This window comes from Colletotrichum aenigma (genome assembly GCF_013390185.1).
Source record: "Colletotrichum aenigma strain Cg56 chromosome Unknown KSG_Cg56_contig09, whole genome shotgun sequence".
In the NCBI taxonomy this organism is placed as follows: domain Eukaryota; kingdom Fungi; phylum Ascomycota; class Sordariomycetes; order Glomerellales; family Glomerellaceae; genus Colletotrichum; species Colletotrichum aenigma.
The window spans coordinates 2,564,342-2,580,757 of NW_023500915.1; the positions used below are offsets into that span (position 1 = coordinate 2,564,342).

General features: G+C 53.7%; 6 protein-coding genes across 6 annotated transcripts; 2 read left to right on the forward strand and 4 right to left on the reverse strand.

Annotated features, from left to right (window-relative positions):
- Positions 1-919: 919 nt before the first annotated feature.
- Positions 920-2,215, reverse strand: PGR (the record flags this gene model as incomplete). The annotated part of the gene is made up of 3 exons (XM_037328574.1): positions 920-1,836; positions 1,902-1,983; positions 2,030-2,215. 3 exons carry the CDS (start codon positions 2,213-2,215, stop codon positions 920-922), a joined length of 1,185 nt encoding a protein of 394 aa, XP_037172680.1.
- Positions 2,216-4,127: 1,912 nt separating this feature from the next.
- Positions 4,128-5,115, forward strand: mcfL (Mitochondrial substrate carrier family protein L; the record flags this gene model as incomplete). Its single annotated transcript, XM_037328575.1, has 2 exons — positions 4,128-4,233; positions 4,292-5,115. The coding sequence occupies 2 exons, from the start codon at positions 4,128-4,130 to the stop codon at positions 5,113-5,115; spliced, it is 930 nt and encodes a 309-aa protein (XP_037172838.1).
- A 258-nt stretch (positions 5,116-5,373) lies between these two features.
- rpl22 (60S ribosomal protein L22) lies at positions 5,374-5,994 on the reverse strand (the record flags this gene model as incomplete). The annotated part of the gene is made up of 4 exons (XM_037328576.1): positions 5,374-5,500; positions 5,572-5,768; positions 5,842-5,889; positions 5,980-5,994. The coding sequence occupies 4 exons, from the start codon at positions 5,992-5,994 to the stop codon at positions 5,374-5,376; spliced, it is 387 nt and encodes a 128-aa protein (XP_037172840.1).
- A 3,474-nt stretch (positions 5,995-9,468) lies between these two features.
- swnR-1 (Oxidoreductase swnR) lies at positions 9,469-10,676 on the forward strand (the record flags this gene model as incomplete). Its single annotated transcript, XM_037328577.1, has 4 exons — positions 9,469-9,473; positions 9,586-9,718; positions 9,768-10,389; positions 10,459-10,676. The coding sequence occupies 4 exons, from the start codon at positions 9,469-9,471 to the stop codon at positions 10,674-10,676; spliced, it is 978 nt and encodes a 325-aa protein (XP_037172839.1).
- A 1,268-nt stretch (positions 10,677-11,944) lies between these two features.
- ada2a (Adenosine deaminase 2-A) lies at positions 11,945-13,704 on the reverse strand (the record flags this gene model as incomplete). Its single annotated transcript, XM_037328578.1, has 2 exons — positions 11,945-12,839; positions 12,890-13,704. 2 exons carry the CDS (start codon positions 13,702-13,704, stop codon positions 11,945-11,947), a joined length of 1,710 nt encoding a protein of 569 aa, XP_037172836.1.
- A 789-nt stretch (positions 13,705-14,493) lies between these two features.
- liz1-4 (Pantothenate transporter liz1) lies at positions 14,494-16,116 on the reverse strand (the record flags this gene model as incomplete). Its single annotated transcript, XM_037328579.1, has 4 exons — positions 14,494-15,269; positions 15,323-15,768; positions 15,830-15,851; positions 15,912-16,116. The coding sequence occupies 4 exons, from the start codon at positions 16,114-16,116 to the stop codon at positions 14,494-14,496; spliced, it is 1,449 nt and encodes a 482-aa protein (XP_037172835.1).
- Between the last annotated feature and the right edge of the window lie 300 nt (positions 16,117-16,416).

Sequence of the window (16,416 nt, forward strand, 5' to 3'; positions counted from 1 at the left end):
CCTGGATCCGCTCCTTCCCTCCCACGCCCGCCTCACCCCATATTCACCTTCACCTTTTTCATCCCAACCTCCCACGCGTCACGCGCCCTCGCTACCGTAGAATCAACAGAAGCGCACCCTGCCCTACTTTGTTCCAAATCGTCTAGAGACTGTCACCACTAGAAGGCATCTTGGTCAGGCGGGACAAGTCAGGTCAAACTAGCTGGTGAATCGCCAAGGTCGACCGTTCGAATCCCGATCGAAGCCTACTCGACGACAGGCTACCCCCCCGACCGATACCTCACCGATCCGAGAGATGCCGCACCGATCCGAGCGATGCCACACCGATCCGAGTGATGCCGCACCGAACCGAGCGATGAAGATATCCCAGCATGAGCACCAAGAGATGTAGCCCACACCGGTGGGTGAACTCTTTTGACCCTTTGATGCTATTGATCCATGCTATTTCACCTGCGCGTGGAGGTCTACAAAGTGCGCTTGCGCGATGCGCTGCTGAACGAAGGAGATTGTCGCAAGAGTAATTACGACGTACTGTCGCGACGCGCAAGTTCGCACCTTTGTGGTGTTTACTCTCTACTCTCCGCACTCCACGATTGTACCCTGACAAGAGCTGCGACGAGCCCTCTCGCGGGAAGACATCTTTACTTCCACTGGTCACTCGTGCGCTTTCTGCAGTGGCGTACGTTTTGCGAATCCCATTTCTGCTGCTTGCCTTCGCAACCCGTCTCGCTCAAACGATGATCTGAATCCTTACGCACCCAGGTCTTGAGATTGAGGATGCCCCGGGAAATGCGACGAGATAGCTCAACGAGTTGGACACTGTTGCTCTCGCAGTTATGCATGGCGATCTACTGTCGCAAGCGCAAGCGCAGGAAATATTGCCAAATGTACACTTTATTCATCACCCTATAATACAAGTCTAGGCGTCCAAGATGCTCTCCAGTGGCACACCCCAATACCAGCCGGCCACTCCCATCGCACCCATGCTCATCGTGAATGCCATCAGGAAATTGACATCATTGTTGTCCAGGAGATCCCATCCAGTCTCAATCACACGCGAAGGCTGCGCGTCGCCGAAGCTAGACTTGCGGTGCTTGTCCTTGGGATCATATCTCGTGGCGTCTGCACTCATCTCAGGGGCGTCAATGTCCTCAATGGCGCTGTCCGTCTTCTCCATTTTCTCCACAGCGGCCTTGCCCTCTCCGTGGAGCACCGCAGCCTTGACCGCGGCGCGCTTCTGGTTCTTATCGGCGTGGTCCGACGAGTCGCCGGAGATCAGAACCTTGGTGCCGCCCTCGCCCTCGACAATCTTGCCAGATCGCACATCCTTGACAGAGCGCTGGAAGACGGCGCCGAGTACACTGTCGAGGAGACTGCCGAGGACGCCCCAGGCAGTCAGGCCGAGCATGAGTGTCGACCGCTGCTGCGTCGTCCAGCCACTGAGTCCACCGCCGACCTTCCCAGCAGTGCCTCCGCCGCAAAGAGGGAGGAAGACCATCGAAGTGGTGACAATGATCATAGATCCGAGGGCTCCAGCTGCAATTCCCAATGGCGTCACACCTCCATTCGTGCCCCGCGGGACCTTGCGGAAGGTAGGGGATGTAATCAGTCGAGGTTCGCTCTTGGCCAGAATGCCCAGTTCAGAACTGAACGTGTCGGCGGCGACGGCGGCATAATTGGCAATGATACCGATGACGAGGAGATCTCCTCCCCAGGAGAAGCAGAGGGTACCGGAGGGGTTCGGGGTCGTGGTGTCCAGGATCGCATCCTTTCGCTTGTTGAGTTGGTAGGCGTGGAGAAGGGACAGGCACGAGGCCATGAGGGAGTTCGCGAAGACTGTATTGCCAAGTATTAGATCGGTTCGCATACTCGAACGGGCTTTTGGGAACGTTCTGACTGACCTTGGACATGGGTTCGCGGGCCTTCACCTCCCGGCGTGCCTTGGGAAGCGACCGTCAAAGTGGCCTTGATATCCTTCTTGACCTGCTGCTTGTGAGAACTTGCCGCTCCACAGAAGCAGCGCGCATACCTTAGTGGCCCTCGTACCAGCGAGAAAGAACACGCACAGCAGGGCGAAAGGCAGGTTCCATGGGTGGTAGGCGTGAGCAATGGCAGTAATGACAGCTGCCGCAATGCCTGCGGGGGTCAGCGACTGGTGCGACCAGGCTCGATAGACGAGGGCAAAAGTCGCCGGAACGGCGTAGATCGCTTTCATCGTGGGGTTTGGTAGACAGTCGCGATGTTTGGGGAAAGTTTGGGGTGTCCTTGCGACCTCGAAGGTGTGATGGACCGAAGTTCCTGTCCTGGCCAGACGGGTTGGACTGGTGCTTGCTTCAGTGAATGGACGTCAGCTCCACGTGACGTCAGTCTGAACGCTGAGGCAGGAGCTCTCAAAATCGGGGGGTAAGCTCTGGACCCCTGTCACTCCCCCAAAACGTCTCGCGTACCCCCGCACGGTCCACCGAACGGTCCTTATTCTGTTTAAATGCATCAAAAGTAGTGGGATGGACCCCGGTTAGGAGCATCCAAGCTCTGCGATCCCCTCTGGCTCTTTGATGTAGAACCAACAAGATCATCTCGTCATTTATCTTAGGCTAGGTATTTTCGGATATAGATCTGCACTTTTCTTTCTGGTGTAGCCATCGCCATAACCAGCCCTGCGGCGCTACAGCGCAATTATACTTAAATACTCCAGCAGCCAAGCTCGCTGCATTATACCATGAACTGAATCCCGGACATCGTCTATTCTGTGACCACAAAGCCATGACGGAACAACTCTCCTTGACCACCGATTCTTCTGCGATTGATGCTGCGCTAGATCATCAGGAGCAAGCGCCATTCTTTCGTCTCCCCTGGGAAATCCGAATTGACATCTACGAACTCGCATTTCCTCGTATCAACTCACCACAGCTCATCTACACTGATGTCGGAGGCATACCCTCATTCAACGATATCGGCAATATCCCCTCCGGAAGCCCTCAACAATTGAAACGAATCGCATGCAACGGCATATTCGACGATAAGGGAAACGAGATCAGGGCACAACGTTTCGCTGCACGTTTCAAAGCCGAAAGATTCGACGACGGGAACGCGTTTTTCAAGTCTGTCCTGGACTTGATCAGGCGCCCTCACGATGAATCCATTTACCCACTCCCTCTATTGCTTGCATGCCGACGGATGTACGAAGATGTCGCACCTCACTGCGACCAGTCCCTTGCAATTCAAGATTTCTTCTCGCTCGAACTGTTTTTAGACAGAATGTCCAATGGGGTTTTGGCAGATGGCCTCTCGTCTCGCCTCAATAAAGTCTCGCTTGATGTCAAGCTCAGTAGCGACGGCGCGTTCAAGCCATCATCCCGGAAAAAGATTCTCGGCAGCTGGTCTAAAGCATGCCAAAGGCTCACATCACTCAGAAGTATTAAGCAGTTCCATGTCCGACTCGAAATCCCACTGTCTCAGCAAAGATCAGTGCCTGGACATATTCATCTCGAAATGATCAAGCAGTTGAGTTCCGTCGCTGCAGTCATGCCCAAGATTGAAGTCGAACTGATGCTTACATCAACGGTTCATCCCAAGTCGGAAAGGATCTGGGTGTACCGGCCGGGACCGGTTGAACAACATCGTGGCTACGAGGTGCCGGGATGGACGGCGGAGATATCGGTATGGGGCTCATTTCCCCGTCTCGACGATGTCCCATCGCCGCTGAAGCAGTTTCGTTAGATTATTTGCGGCGCGCAGCAAAGCAATGACGTGTTGAACGAACGGGCCAATGAGGCTTGATGCGTATGCGATTACACCATCCGTATCTATCTATCCATAGCGTCGGTCCGATACAAGCTTATCCGACCCCGGAGTCGGTTCCTTTTGTTTAGCGAGCCAAAGAGCTTCATGATTCATGACGACGGAGTTAATAACTCAAGGTGTACACGACGTTCTCGATTGATCGCGTTCTTGCAATGGATATTGTGTGATAGCCACTGCGGTAACCAGGAGACAAATTCTCTCCTGTAAAGCCCTCGGAATCTTCCGCCGGCTCGACGGAAAGTGACGATAAAATCAATTGGGATCCCTGCCGGTCACTCGAAATCTCACTCCGCAATCGCACTCATATCACCGTCCCAGACAAGATGGCTGCAGACGTGAGGCAAAGACAGGAGCAGGCGCCCAAGCCCGAAGTGAAGAACTACAAAGGCTTCGTTGCCGGCGTGTTCTCCGGCATCGCGAAACTCTCAGGTTGGTCACTCATTACTCACGGCGTCGCCAGCTCGTCTCAATCACTGACACTGCGAAGTCGGCCACCCTTTCGACACAATCAAGGTCCGTCTCCAAACGACAGACATCTCCCGCTTCAGCGGACCTCTCCAATGCGTCGGCCAGACACTGCGCAATGAGGGAATTCCGGGTCTCTATAAGGGCGCCACGCCGCCCCTCGTCGGCTGGATGTTCATGGACTCCGTCATGCTCGGCTCCCTGACGGTCTACCGCCGCCTCGTCGCCGAACGCCTCTTCAAACTCCCCGGTCCCGAGAACCTGCCCTCGTACGGACACGGCATCGCGGGCATCATGGCCGGCAGCACCGTCAGCTTCATCGCGGCGCCCGTCGAGCACGTCAAGGCGCGCCTGCAGATCCAGTACGCCGCCAACAAGGCCGAGCGGCTGTACAGCGGGCCCGTCGATTGCCTGAAGAAGATTTACTCGCACCACGGCATCCGCGGCGTCTACCACGGTCTCAGCGCGACGCTGCTTTTCAGGGGTTTCTTCTTCTGCTGGTGGGGCAGTTACGACGTCTTCTCGAGGTGGATGAAGGACAACACGAAGCTGAGCGCGCCGGCGATAAACTTCTGGGCTGGAGGACTAAGTGCTCAGATCTTCTGGCTGACGAGTTACCCGTCGGACGTTGTGAAGCAGCGCATTATGACAGATCCGCTGGGAGGCGGGCTGAACGACGGCACGCCGCGGTTCAGGAGGTGGAAGGACGCGGCGACTACGGTGTATAGGGAGAGCGGATGGAAGGGATACTGGCGCGGATTCTTGCCGTGCTTTTTGCGGGCGTTCCCTGCCAATGCGATGGCGCTGGTAGCATTCGAGGGTGTCATGCGCGCCTTGCCAGAGTAGACAATATGTACACTTTTAAAAGGAGACATGGATAGACATGGGTGGACACTCGCACATCATAGACTGTAAAAGGATACCCAAAATCACTTCTCACGGATGCATCGAGGAACGAAAATGTGTGGTGGCAGATCAACAAGCACACGAGGGTGCTAACTTTTGGTATTTCCCATTTTTAACCTTGCCAAAAACAGTGCCCATGCCGACCCAAGTAACCTGAACCCGACCCATGCACACGTGAAACCATGTTACTGGTCACGTTTACTCGTCATCCTCATCAGCCTCGTCGTTAACGACGTTGAAGAACTTGAGCTCGTAGACACCCTTGGAGGTAGAGACGACACGGAGCCAGTCACGGAGCTGCTGCTTCTTGAGGAACTTCTTGGTCCTGCGGGATAACGAAAAGTCAGTAATCTGCGTTATGCGACTGCGGGTACCAGCTGTTGCGGGAATACTCACAGGTACTTGAGGTAGCGGCCGGAGAGCTCGTTGTGGGCGATGATCTCGATCTTGCCCTCACCCTGCTGGGAGATCTGGACCTGGTCGCCGAGGTTGCCGACGCGACCCTCAACCTTGATCTTGTCCTGGAGGAACTTCTCGAAGGCAGCGACGTCGAAAATCTTGTCGGAGGCGGGCTGAGAAGCGTTGATGATGAACTGATGGGCGCCAATTGGTTAGCCTTCTGTGGTTGACCGGATCGCATCGCATCTTGGAGGATTGGGTTCTCACCTTCTTGGTGACCTTCTGGGCCTTGCCCTTGCCGGTGCGCTTGATCGCCTGTTGAAAAAATGACCTTAGCCTACTGTTTCACGCCGCCGCCTCTTTCGAGGCTTGGCCAACAGCAAAGCGGTGTGATCATGTACATACTGCTTGAGGAGCCATTTTGGACGGATGTGTGGAACGCAAAGAGGTATGATCCTGCGTCTGTTGGTTGTGGTGTGGTGAGGGAAGAGAGGTTTTTGTCTTCTGAGATCGCTGGGGTCCGAACTTCACGAAATTCCACGGGTGGATTTTCGTTGTGGGCTGGAAAATGCCCGCGAAAAAAAATTAGGGCAGCGGAGCAAAGGTTCTTCCGGGTGGTGCTCACCGAGGTGAAGGCGGGAGGGCAGGACGGGACTGGGCAGGATTGCAACCCACTACCTAGCCATATTTAGAAGGTGGGTCTATCCCTGAACCCTGAACACTGAGAGGTTGGTTCCCTTCACCATTCATCGTCTTCCTTCAACACCATTACTTTTCCCTCCAGTGTCTTTTTTTGCAAAGGACTTCCTCGAAGGTCGCAATTGAAATCGATTCAAACACCGGGACAATGGACTTGTTTGCCTGGCCTTCTGCCTGCACCCCCACGTCAGAAATACCGTGCATGCCGCTGCGTGAATCACCGGAGTCATCCCCAGAGAGCCGACCGTGGGCCTGTCATTGGCCAGCTTGACATGCAGCTCTGTTTCGTCGAGTCGTACAGGTCTGCAGTCCAGAACCAGTCAAGTTTAGATCGCTCAAAGTGCCGGCTTCTCGTGCCCTCGAATCTCTTCCCAAGGGGGTTCTCGTGGCATGTGTTGCGGCTCCAGGTGGACCAGTAAGAGTCTGTCTGGGGCACAGGCGTCCTGTATCCGATCATTCTCTGATGCTTGTCGGATCTTGCATCCGCGAACCGTTGCCAACTCCAACTTGAAACGAATGCCATGCAAAAAATAAGTGGAAATAGCCTAAGCACCTCGTATTCGAGGCAAGTGGACGGTGTCAACCGACTTCGTCCGCGCCTTCTGGCGAGTAAGAAGGCTCATCACGAACGACCAGTATGGAATCTCTCGGAGGACTGGCATTGCCCAGCCGTTACAACCAAAGGCTTCCGATAGTACGTCTCCAAAACTGCGGGTTCGTAGTCTCAAGGAGGGCTATGCGTTTTCAGGCAACCCTTCTGAAATACCCCAACGGGGTTCTCGTGCTGCGCAGGCGCTTTTCTTGTGATAATGACCTCGTCCAGACAGCGTTCGCGATATGGTCGCGTGCGAATATTTGAGCTCCATCAAAGGTCAGCCCAACGTCATCCGACAGGCAGCCAAAGTCTCGGCCAACCAGGTCTGGCTGAGTAAATGTAGGAATTCTTGACGGCGATGGCTGCCTCCTATATCATGACGACTTCGGCAGCTCGTAGTCGAGAGGTGGAAAAGAAGGGTCGGATGACGTTGATCAGAGCCATGGGCCCGCCATGGGCCCACGTAACACCAGTCGCACAACGTCGGTCTTAACAAGTTTACCTACCGTTGCGGTTTGCCTAAACGGAGAACTTTGGCCTCGTTCAATAATTAAATGAGAGTGAGCCAGTAGTAGCCACTCCGGCCCTTGTTGTATCAGATAACAAGGTGGTTTGGCCGCATCCTGTCCGCCGGAATTAACCATATATCTTGGCAGGAGAGCAGCTGAGGCATGGATACAGGTGGGGGGCATGGCATTGGATTGATTCGATTCGAGGAGAGTCGGCAGGCTAATCCTCTGAGGTTCGCTCATGGTCTTCATCGTCGAGTAGAATCCATCTAGGTTACTCGCAAAAGTCATGGTCGTCTGATAACTGCTTGAAAGTTGCGCATCCGCGAAGAAAGGCTGTCCCCATCGTCGCCGGTCATCGTCAAGTTGGGATCCCTCTCTCGGCGCGCTGAATGATGGAGTCAAAGGAGTGCCTGGAGGCTGTGATGAGATGGATGGAGGCGAAGTTAGTCTTCTGCTGTCGGAGGCTGGACCTGGTTTAGCGGGAAGGATGATGAAGGAATGGGGATTGGGTGAGATGCGAGTGAGTTCCCGTAGTGCAGTGCAGGGGGGCAAGTCCTTTGACGCACAGACGGGGATGTTTTGGTTTGTGCACAATCCCTCCTCTACGTATGCATTCACAAAGTAATTATGCGTAGGGCTGAAGTACGTACCGAAAAGGCCCCCAACCGGACTATCTCCATTGTACAACGGTTACTGCAACAGTACCCGTCTTGAGTTTGGCTTGCCAGAGAACGATTTCTCTGATCCAATTGCTGCAAAGTTAGGCATCCAGTCCCGTGGCTGTGTATACACACAGAAGCCTGTTCCCCCGGTCAGCATTGCGCCAATGGCAGGCTGGCGCAACGCGTTGTACACTTCGTCACGACTCTCCCTCGATCCAACGTCGATACCTTCCAATCGTCTGCCGCAGCGGCATGCTCAGCACCGTTACATTTCCGAGAACTCAAAGGCTCCTGCCTGTAATTGTCTTGGTATCTTTCATCCGGTTGAGCCTCGGTGAGGTGGACCTGTCTGGCCGTAGACCACCCACTTTCTGTTCTCATTCGATGCCGGACTCCGGGCTAAAGGACTATCCCACCACACCACCCTCGACCTGCCTATTTGCTGTCCACTGAGATATTGTCGTTGCCATGTAGTCAACTCAGTCATCTGCCGTGAGTACGAACTCAAAATTCAATGACCAGTGTCTCTCGCGCACATGCTCGACCTGAGCCAGCCCCAGCCGCCCTTCAGTGTGTCCCCAACTTGTCCCACGCCCCTCTCGCCCTCCCGCATGTCTCAACTCGAAATCTGTTTGGTCTTATCATTCTACAATTACAGGCGCCACGGCCTAGTCTCGCCGGACGTTGATCGCGTGTTCACGCCAGGGTTGACTCATGGCGTACCCCTCGATGACGACGGGTGGACGACGCGACTTCGGGAAACGTTACAGACGACATAATTGTGGCTATCAGATGAATTGTTTCAGATGACTTACACTCCCTCTGTGTGGTGAGAAGAACTGTGCCGCGACCTAGGAGTTGGGACGTCGGTTCTTGTCCGTATGGGTGTGCACCTGCAGCCGCTTCTCAGGGCCAGGCATCCTTGCTGCTCCTTCTCGACCAGGTCTTAAAATCAGCCCCGGTAACAAGTACAGTTTACGACTACCAGTATCAGGGCAGGTACATGATATTAAGAAAACGTCGTTCTGCCTCATGGCTCATATGAGCAGGACACCTCCGGTGCGCGACGCGTTCACTACCTCATCAGCGACCACTCGATCTACACCACGACGAAGTTTAGGACCCCACTTCTTCTTCAAAAACTACTCTGAAGCCGCTCTGGATGTCTTGAGAGTATAGTTACATGACTTGAACATTCGACTCGTCGCCATCGTACACCGGAGTCTTCCGTTTTCAAGATTGTGTTTGGGCTCGTAGACTCTATATTGGACCTCGACTCGAGCCGATAGGCTTTTCCGTCTCGTTGCCTTGTAGCACAGTAACCAGTAGCATTCAGATAGCGGCTTGAGTCACTGCCTTTGTTCTCAGGTGGTGTGGACTACATATCGACATTCTGATTCGACTTCACGGCCACGACGTTACAGCAATGGCGTACACAAGGCAAGTCGTCTCTACAAGCCGCCGCTAATAGCCCCTTGAGCGGCGAACATATAACCCGGAATCCTTATAACCTCCAAAGCACATCTCCTCTAACGTTCCTCAGGATCATCTCCCAACGAACACATACTGCCGCAGCTATGATGAGAATTGCAATCGCAGGAGGCGGTGGTTTCGCTGCTATCCTCGCTCACAACATCGCTCTGACAGCAAATGCGCTGGTCGTTCTCTCGAGAGAGGTAAAACCAACGTTCCCTCTCTTTTATACAGTAGCTCATATCTTCCCAGCCAAAACCAGAGTTTGAACAACGTTACGAGTGTCAAGTAGCCGTCGTTGACTATGACGATGAAGAGAACTTAAGATTCGCCCTCATGGGAATCGACCTCGTCATATCCACCATCCGCGGGCAGGAGCAGATCAACCTCATCAAGGCTGCCCGCCATTCCCGCGTCCGACTATTTGTCCCCGCCGAATTCGAAGGCTGCATTTCTCACCGACCGTCAACATCTGACCATCCGCTAGACTATGGCTCCAACGAAGCTCTTGAGCTTCTGAAACACTATGCCAACTCCAAGTCTCGCAAGATGGATTACACCGTATTCTCTTGCGGAATTCTATACGAGCGCTTTGCGCCAGGCGGTTTGGCAGAGTACGGAATGGGAGCTCACCAGCATATACAGGGTCAGGGCAGCTATCTTGTCGACGTTGGTAACGCAACCGCCGACATAATCGAGACAAACGGCTCAGGACGGCCAGTTCAGGTATCCATGACCTCAGTCGCTGACGTTGCTCGGTTCGTTGCTGCTGCAATCGAGCTGGGTCCAGGCACCTGGCCGAGGGAATTCAGGATGCGTGGAGACAGAATGTCTGTTCGGGACATCTTTGCTAAATGCAGCAATGTCCGAGGAGGTGAGTATCGTTCCGCCCCTTAATATGAAGCGCAAATTCATGAGCTTCATTTCACTAAATTCCATACAGTTGCCTTCTCTCTTAGGACCCGCCGATACTCCAAACTGCAAAGTGACCTCTCGAGTTACGAACGAAGGCAAAATTGGGATCAGTGGTGGAACATCCAGAGACTCATCGCCACCGCTGATGGTCGGTACGATTTCCGCCAAACAAATCTCAACGAGGCTGTCGAAATCGAACCCGTCAGCTTCAGAGTTTGGCTGGAGTCGCAATGGGGCTCTGGTTGACCAGGATGGGAACATGCATCTGGTCTTTGATGCATGTATGAACGTGACGGTTGCTTTTCTCCCACCCACCTTCTCCATCGTCTCTGGGTGTGATGGTACGCATCCTATTTTTGACCCACTCTCATTTGACAATTACAAGACTGCGAAGCACATGCATTATGCATCATGTATGTGCTCCCATGGAATCCCTTCTAGGCAAAGCCCTGCCTCTCGACTTAGACCACACGTTTGCTGCAAGTCGTGCCACGAGCACCAACTGAGTCCCAAGACTCTGTATTGCAGTAACTTTCATAGCTCGTCAATCGTATAAGCTGTTATTGCATCTTATTTTCCTATGAACATTTTGAACCTCTTCTCAAGGCCCGCAGTAATCTAAGGAGGCCTCATGAAGAGCTGAAGTACCGATCTCCGGAGGAAGCCACCCCAAATCGGTACTCTGAAAGCCTACGAATCCTTCGAACTTCAGCCGGTTTAGCTGCAAACTTCACCGATCAGCCTTACCAGGCGAACCATTCGAAAGGCAGCAACCAGGTCCCCTGAAACGGCTCCGAATACATGAATTAGCGCAGGTGCGTTGACGCACATGGTCCCAAGTCCCAGGAAACCCACCCATCCCCCGTGCTGCGCCTCCCAAAAGGGGTTACATTTGCTGACATTTCCCCTCGCTCCGACGAGCTGGTAACAAACTCCCATTGGTCAATTATACTGATGTCGGCCAATTTCACACCTGCTGCTGAACCCTGGCACATGTACGGATACCCAAAAGCGGTAGATGGGCCGTCGCTCCGGGTGACGGCATGAGGAGGAACCTTTGGCGTGCGCGCGCACGCTGCAGGGCCCTTTGCTCGGAGCTTCCGCATGCGATTGGTGATGATCGAACATGTCCAAGGGATTGAACATCGTATCTCAACGTCATACCATCTTTCACATCTTGATTTACACGGTGGGAAATTTGACACCCATCAAGGCAGCTGGACGCCTATCGTACGGTGTAGCCTTACTATATTGTATGTTGTGTTGTCTTCATTCTTTTATACCCCCAATTTCCAGAGCCGCGTTGAATGCCCCTGTATCCGCGGTGTTGAAGTCGTAAACCAACATGACCAGCCAGTAGATGTAGCTCCGTTACTGTTGAACTCCGTTGTAGACATGCTAAATTCCGTTGCCTTTCGCCTCAATTGACGCTCCTCTAGTCCGCCCGCCCCTTTAATTTCCCTGTTGAATGATCACTCTTGTCATGACGGTTGAAGTACCCGGCCCCCCATCTTTTACGCCTTGTCGGACTCTTCACCGAACTCCTCAACGATCCAGAGACAGAATTTCTCCCACTCAGTCGACCACTGCTTAAGCCGCTCAGCCTTGACACCAGAACCAAGGCTTGCCTCCTTGACACCAGCGGTCCACTCTGCCGGTGTCTCATCCTCGAACGCGGACCACCGCACGCTGTTCTCCGCCAGCGAGCCGAGGCCCTCAAGCCCGACATTCTCCCAACCCTGCAGCGCCTGCCAGTAGTCGTGAGACATACCCTCCGTGTCTTGACCCAGCATTGCCGGGTCGTCGTTGCACAGCGCGCAAGGTACGCCACGGGCCAAGAGCGCTGGGAGCGGGTGCGACATGATGGAGCCACAGAGACGAAGGACCTCGTTGCTGATCGGGCAACTTTCTACAAGGATGCGCTTATCCTTGACCATGTCAATGAGCAGCGGGTGCTTGTACAGCGAGAAGCCGTGGCCGATACGGCGCGTGCCGAGTAGCACGGCATCGAAAAGATTCTGATCCGTCGCGTCGCCGTCGCCGAGCGTCTCACCGGCGTGGAAGAAGAAGGGAAGGTTGACGCCTTCCTGAGCGCACTGCTTGCGGAACCAGAAGAGTTCGGGGAGCAGGTCGCGGAGGGGTCGTCCCAGATCCTCCTGGCCGACGAGATCGTAGCCTGCGATAAGGTGAGGCCAAGCCATCTTGGTGGTGATGCAGTTGTCCATGCTCTCGACGATTTCGCGAGTAGGAAGGATACGAAGGGTTGTCCAGATGGTGCGCAGACCCCAGAAGGCGGCGTTCTCTGACTTGAAGCGTTTAACTTCTTCGTCAATGACCTGGAACATGTGGTTGTAGTCCTTCTCGGGCTCCTCTTGGCTAGTACGGCAGTAGTTCAGGGGCCAAGTGAATCTAGCAACGTTAGAATATGCACCCTCGTGGAGTTGGAAATGTGCTCTTACCTGACTTCAACCCAGTAAACGCCGTCAGCCAGCAGTGATGACATCAGTCTTCTCAGGAACGCTCTCAGAATGGGCTCGTAGTGGATGATGGTGTTGGTCACCGTGAAACAATCGGCAAACTTGCGCCAGATCGCGTCAATGCCATGATGCTGCTCCACGCTATCCGTCAAGGAGATAGTGCAGCGTCCCTTCAGCCATTTCAAGAACCCTGGCCTTCCACCATCCGGAAATTCATCCGCCGCCGTGGTCAACAGTCGGAACTCGCCAGGAAGGTAGTCCTTGTCCCAGATTGCCCTTGAGCTGGTCTCCTTGTTTCTGAATCTGAAGTGAACGCCCGAAGTTGCCAACGCCTTTTCGTTCGATAGAGGCTCATTCGCTGCAAAGTGCATTCCTGGCTCATTCAACAAGACCTCAAATAGGAAATCAAAGTCAACCATGGCGTCCAGGTGAGCGTGAAGGAGCGAGCCCTTGGGCATCTTTTGCACGATACGCCACAGTCTTGTGGTCTCGAGACGTTGCTTCGCCAGAGTGAACATCATGCCCGGGAAAGGAGCCAGACCCTGGCTGGTCGCAAGGTCTTCCTCAGCCTGAGCGTTCCATGTCGTCTTCTTCTCCTCCTCACGGATGCGAGCAACGATGGCAGCCGCGCGCTTCACAATCGGCGAGGAGTTGGCGCGGAAGGAGGCATCTGAGCGAGACTTCTGCTCCTGGGCGATAAGCGCCTCGCGGCCGTTAATGTATTGTGCCAGGAAAGGTTCCGAGGTCGACGGAATCTCCTGACGGATCTCCTCCCAATCTTCGTTGCTAAGAGACATGTTGGCCGTTGGATGCGGGGTTGTTGAGAGAGGTGAGATCGGGTCAGGTGCTCAACGGTTGCGCGCCTGGTGACTCTTTATCGAAGTCCGTTGGATGAGCCTTTGTTGGCAACTCGAACGCCGAGAAAAATGTGGATGCTGACGCCCGGGAGATAGACAGGGATCCGTGGTGTTTCCGTCCGGTCGGGTCCGGTGCTGCGATATGGAGGACAAGTGGTTGGCGTTGGTGGTGTGTTGCCGGCGGATTGCGATGGAATTAGGCGGTTGACGACGGTCAGGGGCAACGCGGGGTTGGAATGGTCAGTGCGCTGATATCCACCAACGGGTCCCATTCCGGAGCCCCGATCCGGCGAGCTGGTGGAAGGTGCGGCAGGCGGGGCCTTTCGGCGCCGGGGCGTCGTGTCCGGTTAATCCAGGCTTAGTCCGGTTTTCAGCGAAGCCGGGATGACTCATTTGTGACTATGACTCACAGAATTGTCCATGTTCTGATTGTACATGATAATCGAGCGACAACAGTCTGATCTGACTGGTTGCCAAACATTGTCTTGGCCTGGTCAATGGGCTGGAACAATGGAAACAAAGTTTGAGTGTTCTGAGATCACAGCGACTGAACGATTTCATCTAAGATCATAAACTTGAAGTGATTTCACCCTCGGTATGGAGATTCGACCTCACTGGCTCCCAGCGAAATGTGTTTTACGAGGAACGTTTTATTCAATTGACCATGCTAACGGGCCAAACACATCTAGCCGAAGGACAGGATTGTTTTCTATGTGGAATCTTGGAGCCTCACTCGTCGTCAACTACCTCAATCTTCCGAACGGGCCATTTCTTCGAGCACCAAAGAATGACCAAAGTCAGGACAATCTCCAACGCAAAGAACATCGTGGCCATCTCGTATCCAATGGGGAACTTGGGTGCATCACCTGTGTTGTACACCAAAAGTGGAACCCACGCCTGAAAAGTGAAAGCAGCCGTTTCCACGACGCCAATAATAACGGCGCGGTGCTCTGCAGAATGAGAACACACCTCGTTGACCCAAGTAATGATAAGAGCCCCGGCTCCGGTCTCGAGGAAGGTGAGAATCCATGCGGCCATCATAGCTGGTATGTTATCCTCGGGATATACGCTCAAGATTATCGTACCAATGATGGAGACTGTACAAGCAACTATGACAAGAGGCCAACGAAGACCAATCGCGTCACTCGCCCACGCATAGGACAACGTAAAGAAGACCTGTGCTCCATAGCCCGCCGTGGGGATCAGATTGATTTCTTCCGGCGTGAACAGGCCTGTGGATTTCAGCCACACGTTGAAGTAGGCATAGATGCGGATACCAAGGACATGTGCTATGAAGATGGCACTGAAGAGCCAGAAAGGCCAGCCCTTGGCGATGTCTTTGATGGTGCGCCAGGTGAGTTTGCGGATGGGTTCCCGGCCGCAAGCTTCCATGCGCCCGATGGCCATTCTGCGATCGTCAGGCTTGAGCCACCGGGCTCGGGACGACGTCGGTTGATCTGGGATAGCCCAATAGCCGTAGAGACAGACTGGTATGCCGATGATACCTGGAATTAATATTAGCTATTGCTGAGGTGACTGGAAAAGACAACCTTCATACCGTCAAAGATGAAAAGCCATTGCCAGGCTCTAACTCCCTTGCGGTAGTCCATACCAGCAAGGAGACCAGCCTGGAGATACCCGGAGAACATCTGCGCTACAGCAGATGAAGCCTGGAAGATACAGGCTCTCTTCCCAAGTTCTTGTGGCGTGTACCAGTTGCCGAGGAGAGTCATGATTCCAGGATAAGCCGATGCTTCCATTAGGCCCGTGATGAATCTCAGGGCGCAAAGAGTTTGCAAGTTTTTCGCACCGGCCATGCCCATGACGACAAAGCTCCAGATAAGCTCCAGTGACGGAAGCCATATCGATGGGCGGATGCGTGTCAGAATCAACTGGGAGGGCAGCTGGCCGATGATGTAGCCGATGTTGAAGAAAGTTGTAAGATAGTTCAGATCATTGCCGGTAAGCTGCAAGTCTTCTTTCATGCCAGAAACGTATGCATTGCTGCGTGAATAGTGTTAGTCAAGCTGTTATAAGAGGTGATGGTTAGCCACGAGATTCGCACCTGACGTTCGTCTGGTCAATATCTGGAAATTTGTTAGCGACCCATCACATCTGGGTTAACCCACGTGAATGAAAGGACTCACACTTGACGAAATATGCAACACAACAATACGACAAAATCCACCAGTCGATCTTGGCAATGAAACCTCTTTCTTCCGGTGTTTTGTCGAGACTATCCCACACAATTCCTGCAATTCTTTTTCGCAGAGACAGTTTTGACTGGCGTTGGCCGGGCTCGATGGTGACGGAAACGACATCCTTGCCGTCAGTGGTTGACGTTTGATCCATGTTGTCGTGATCGCGTTCCTCGACCCAGGTATGAGTGAAAGCAACAGACCAACGAATATCGTGGTTCTTGATCAGGAAATCGACATCGGTGACAGTCTTAAGAGTATGCTCTTGACGTGAGCCATTGGTTAGCGGGCTGAATTCTCTTGCAATAGCCAGCCAGTGATGGCGTCAACCGCCACAGTCGGAGAAGCCCCGACAACTACTCTCTTTGACGGTCGCATCGAGAATTAATAAGACGATTTCGACTGTCGATGTATCCAATTGGAGCTCCGATTCTGATAACCTGTCGCATGAATG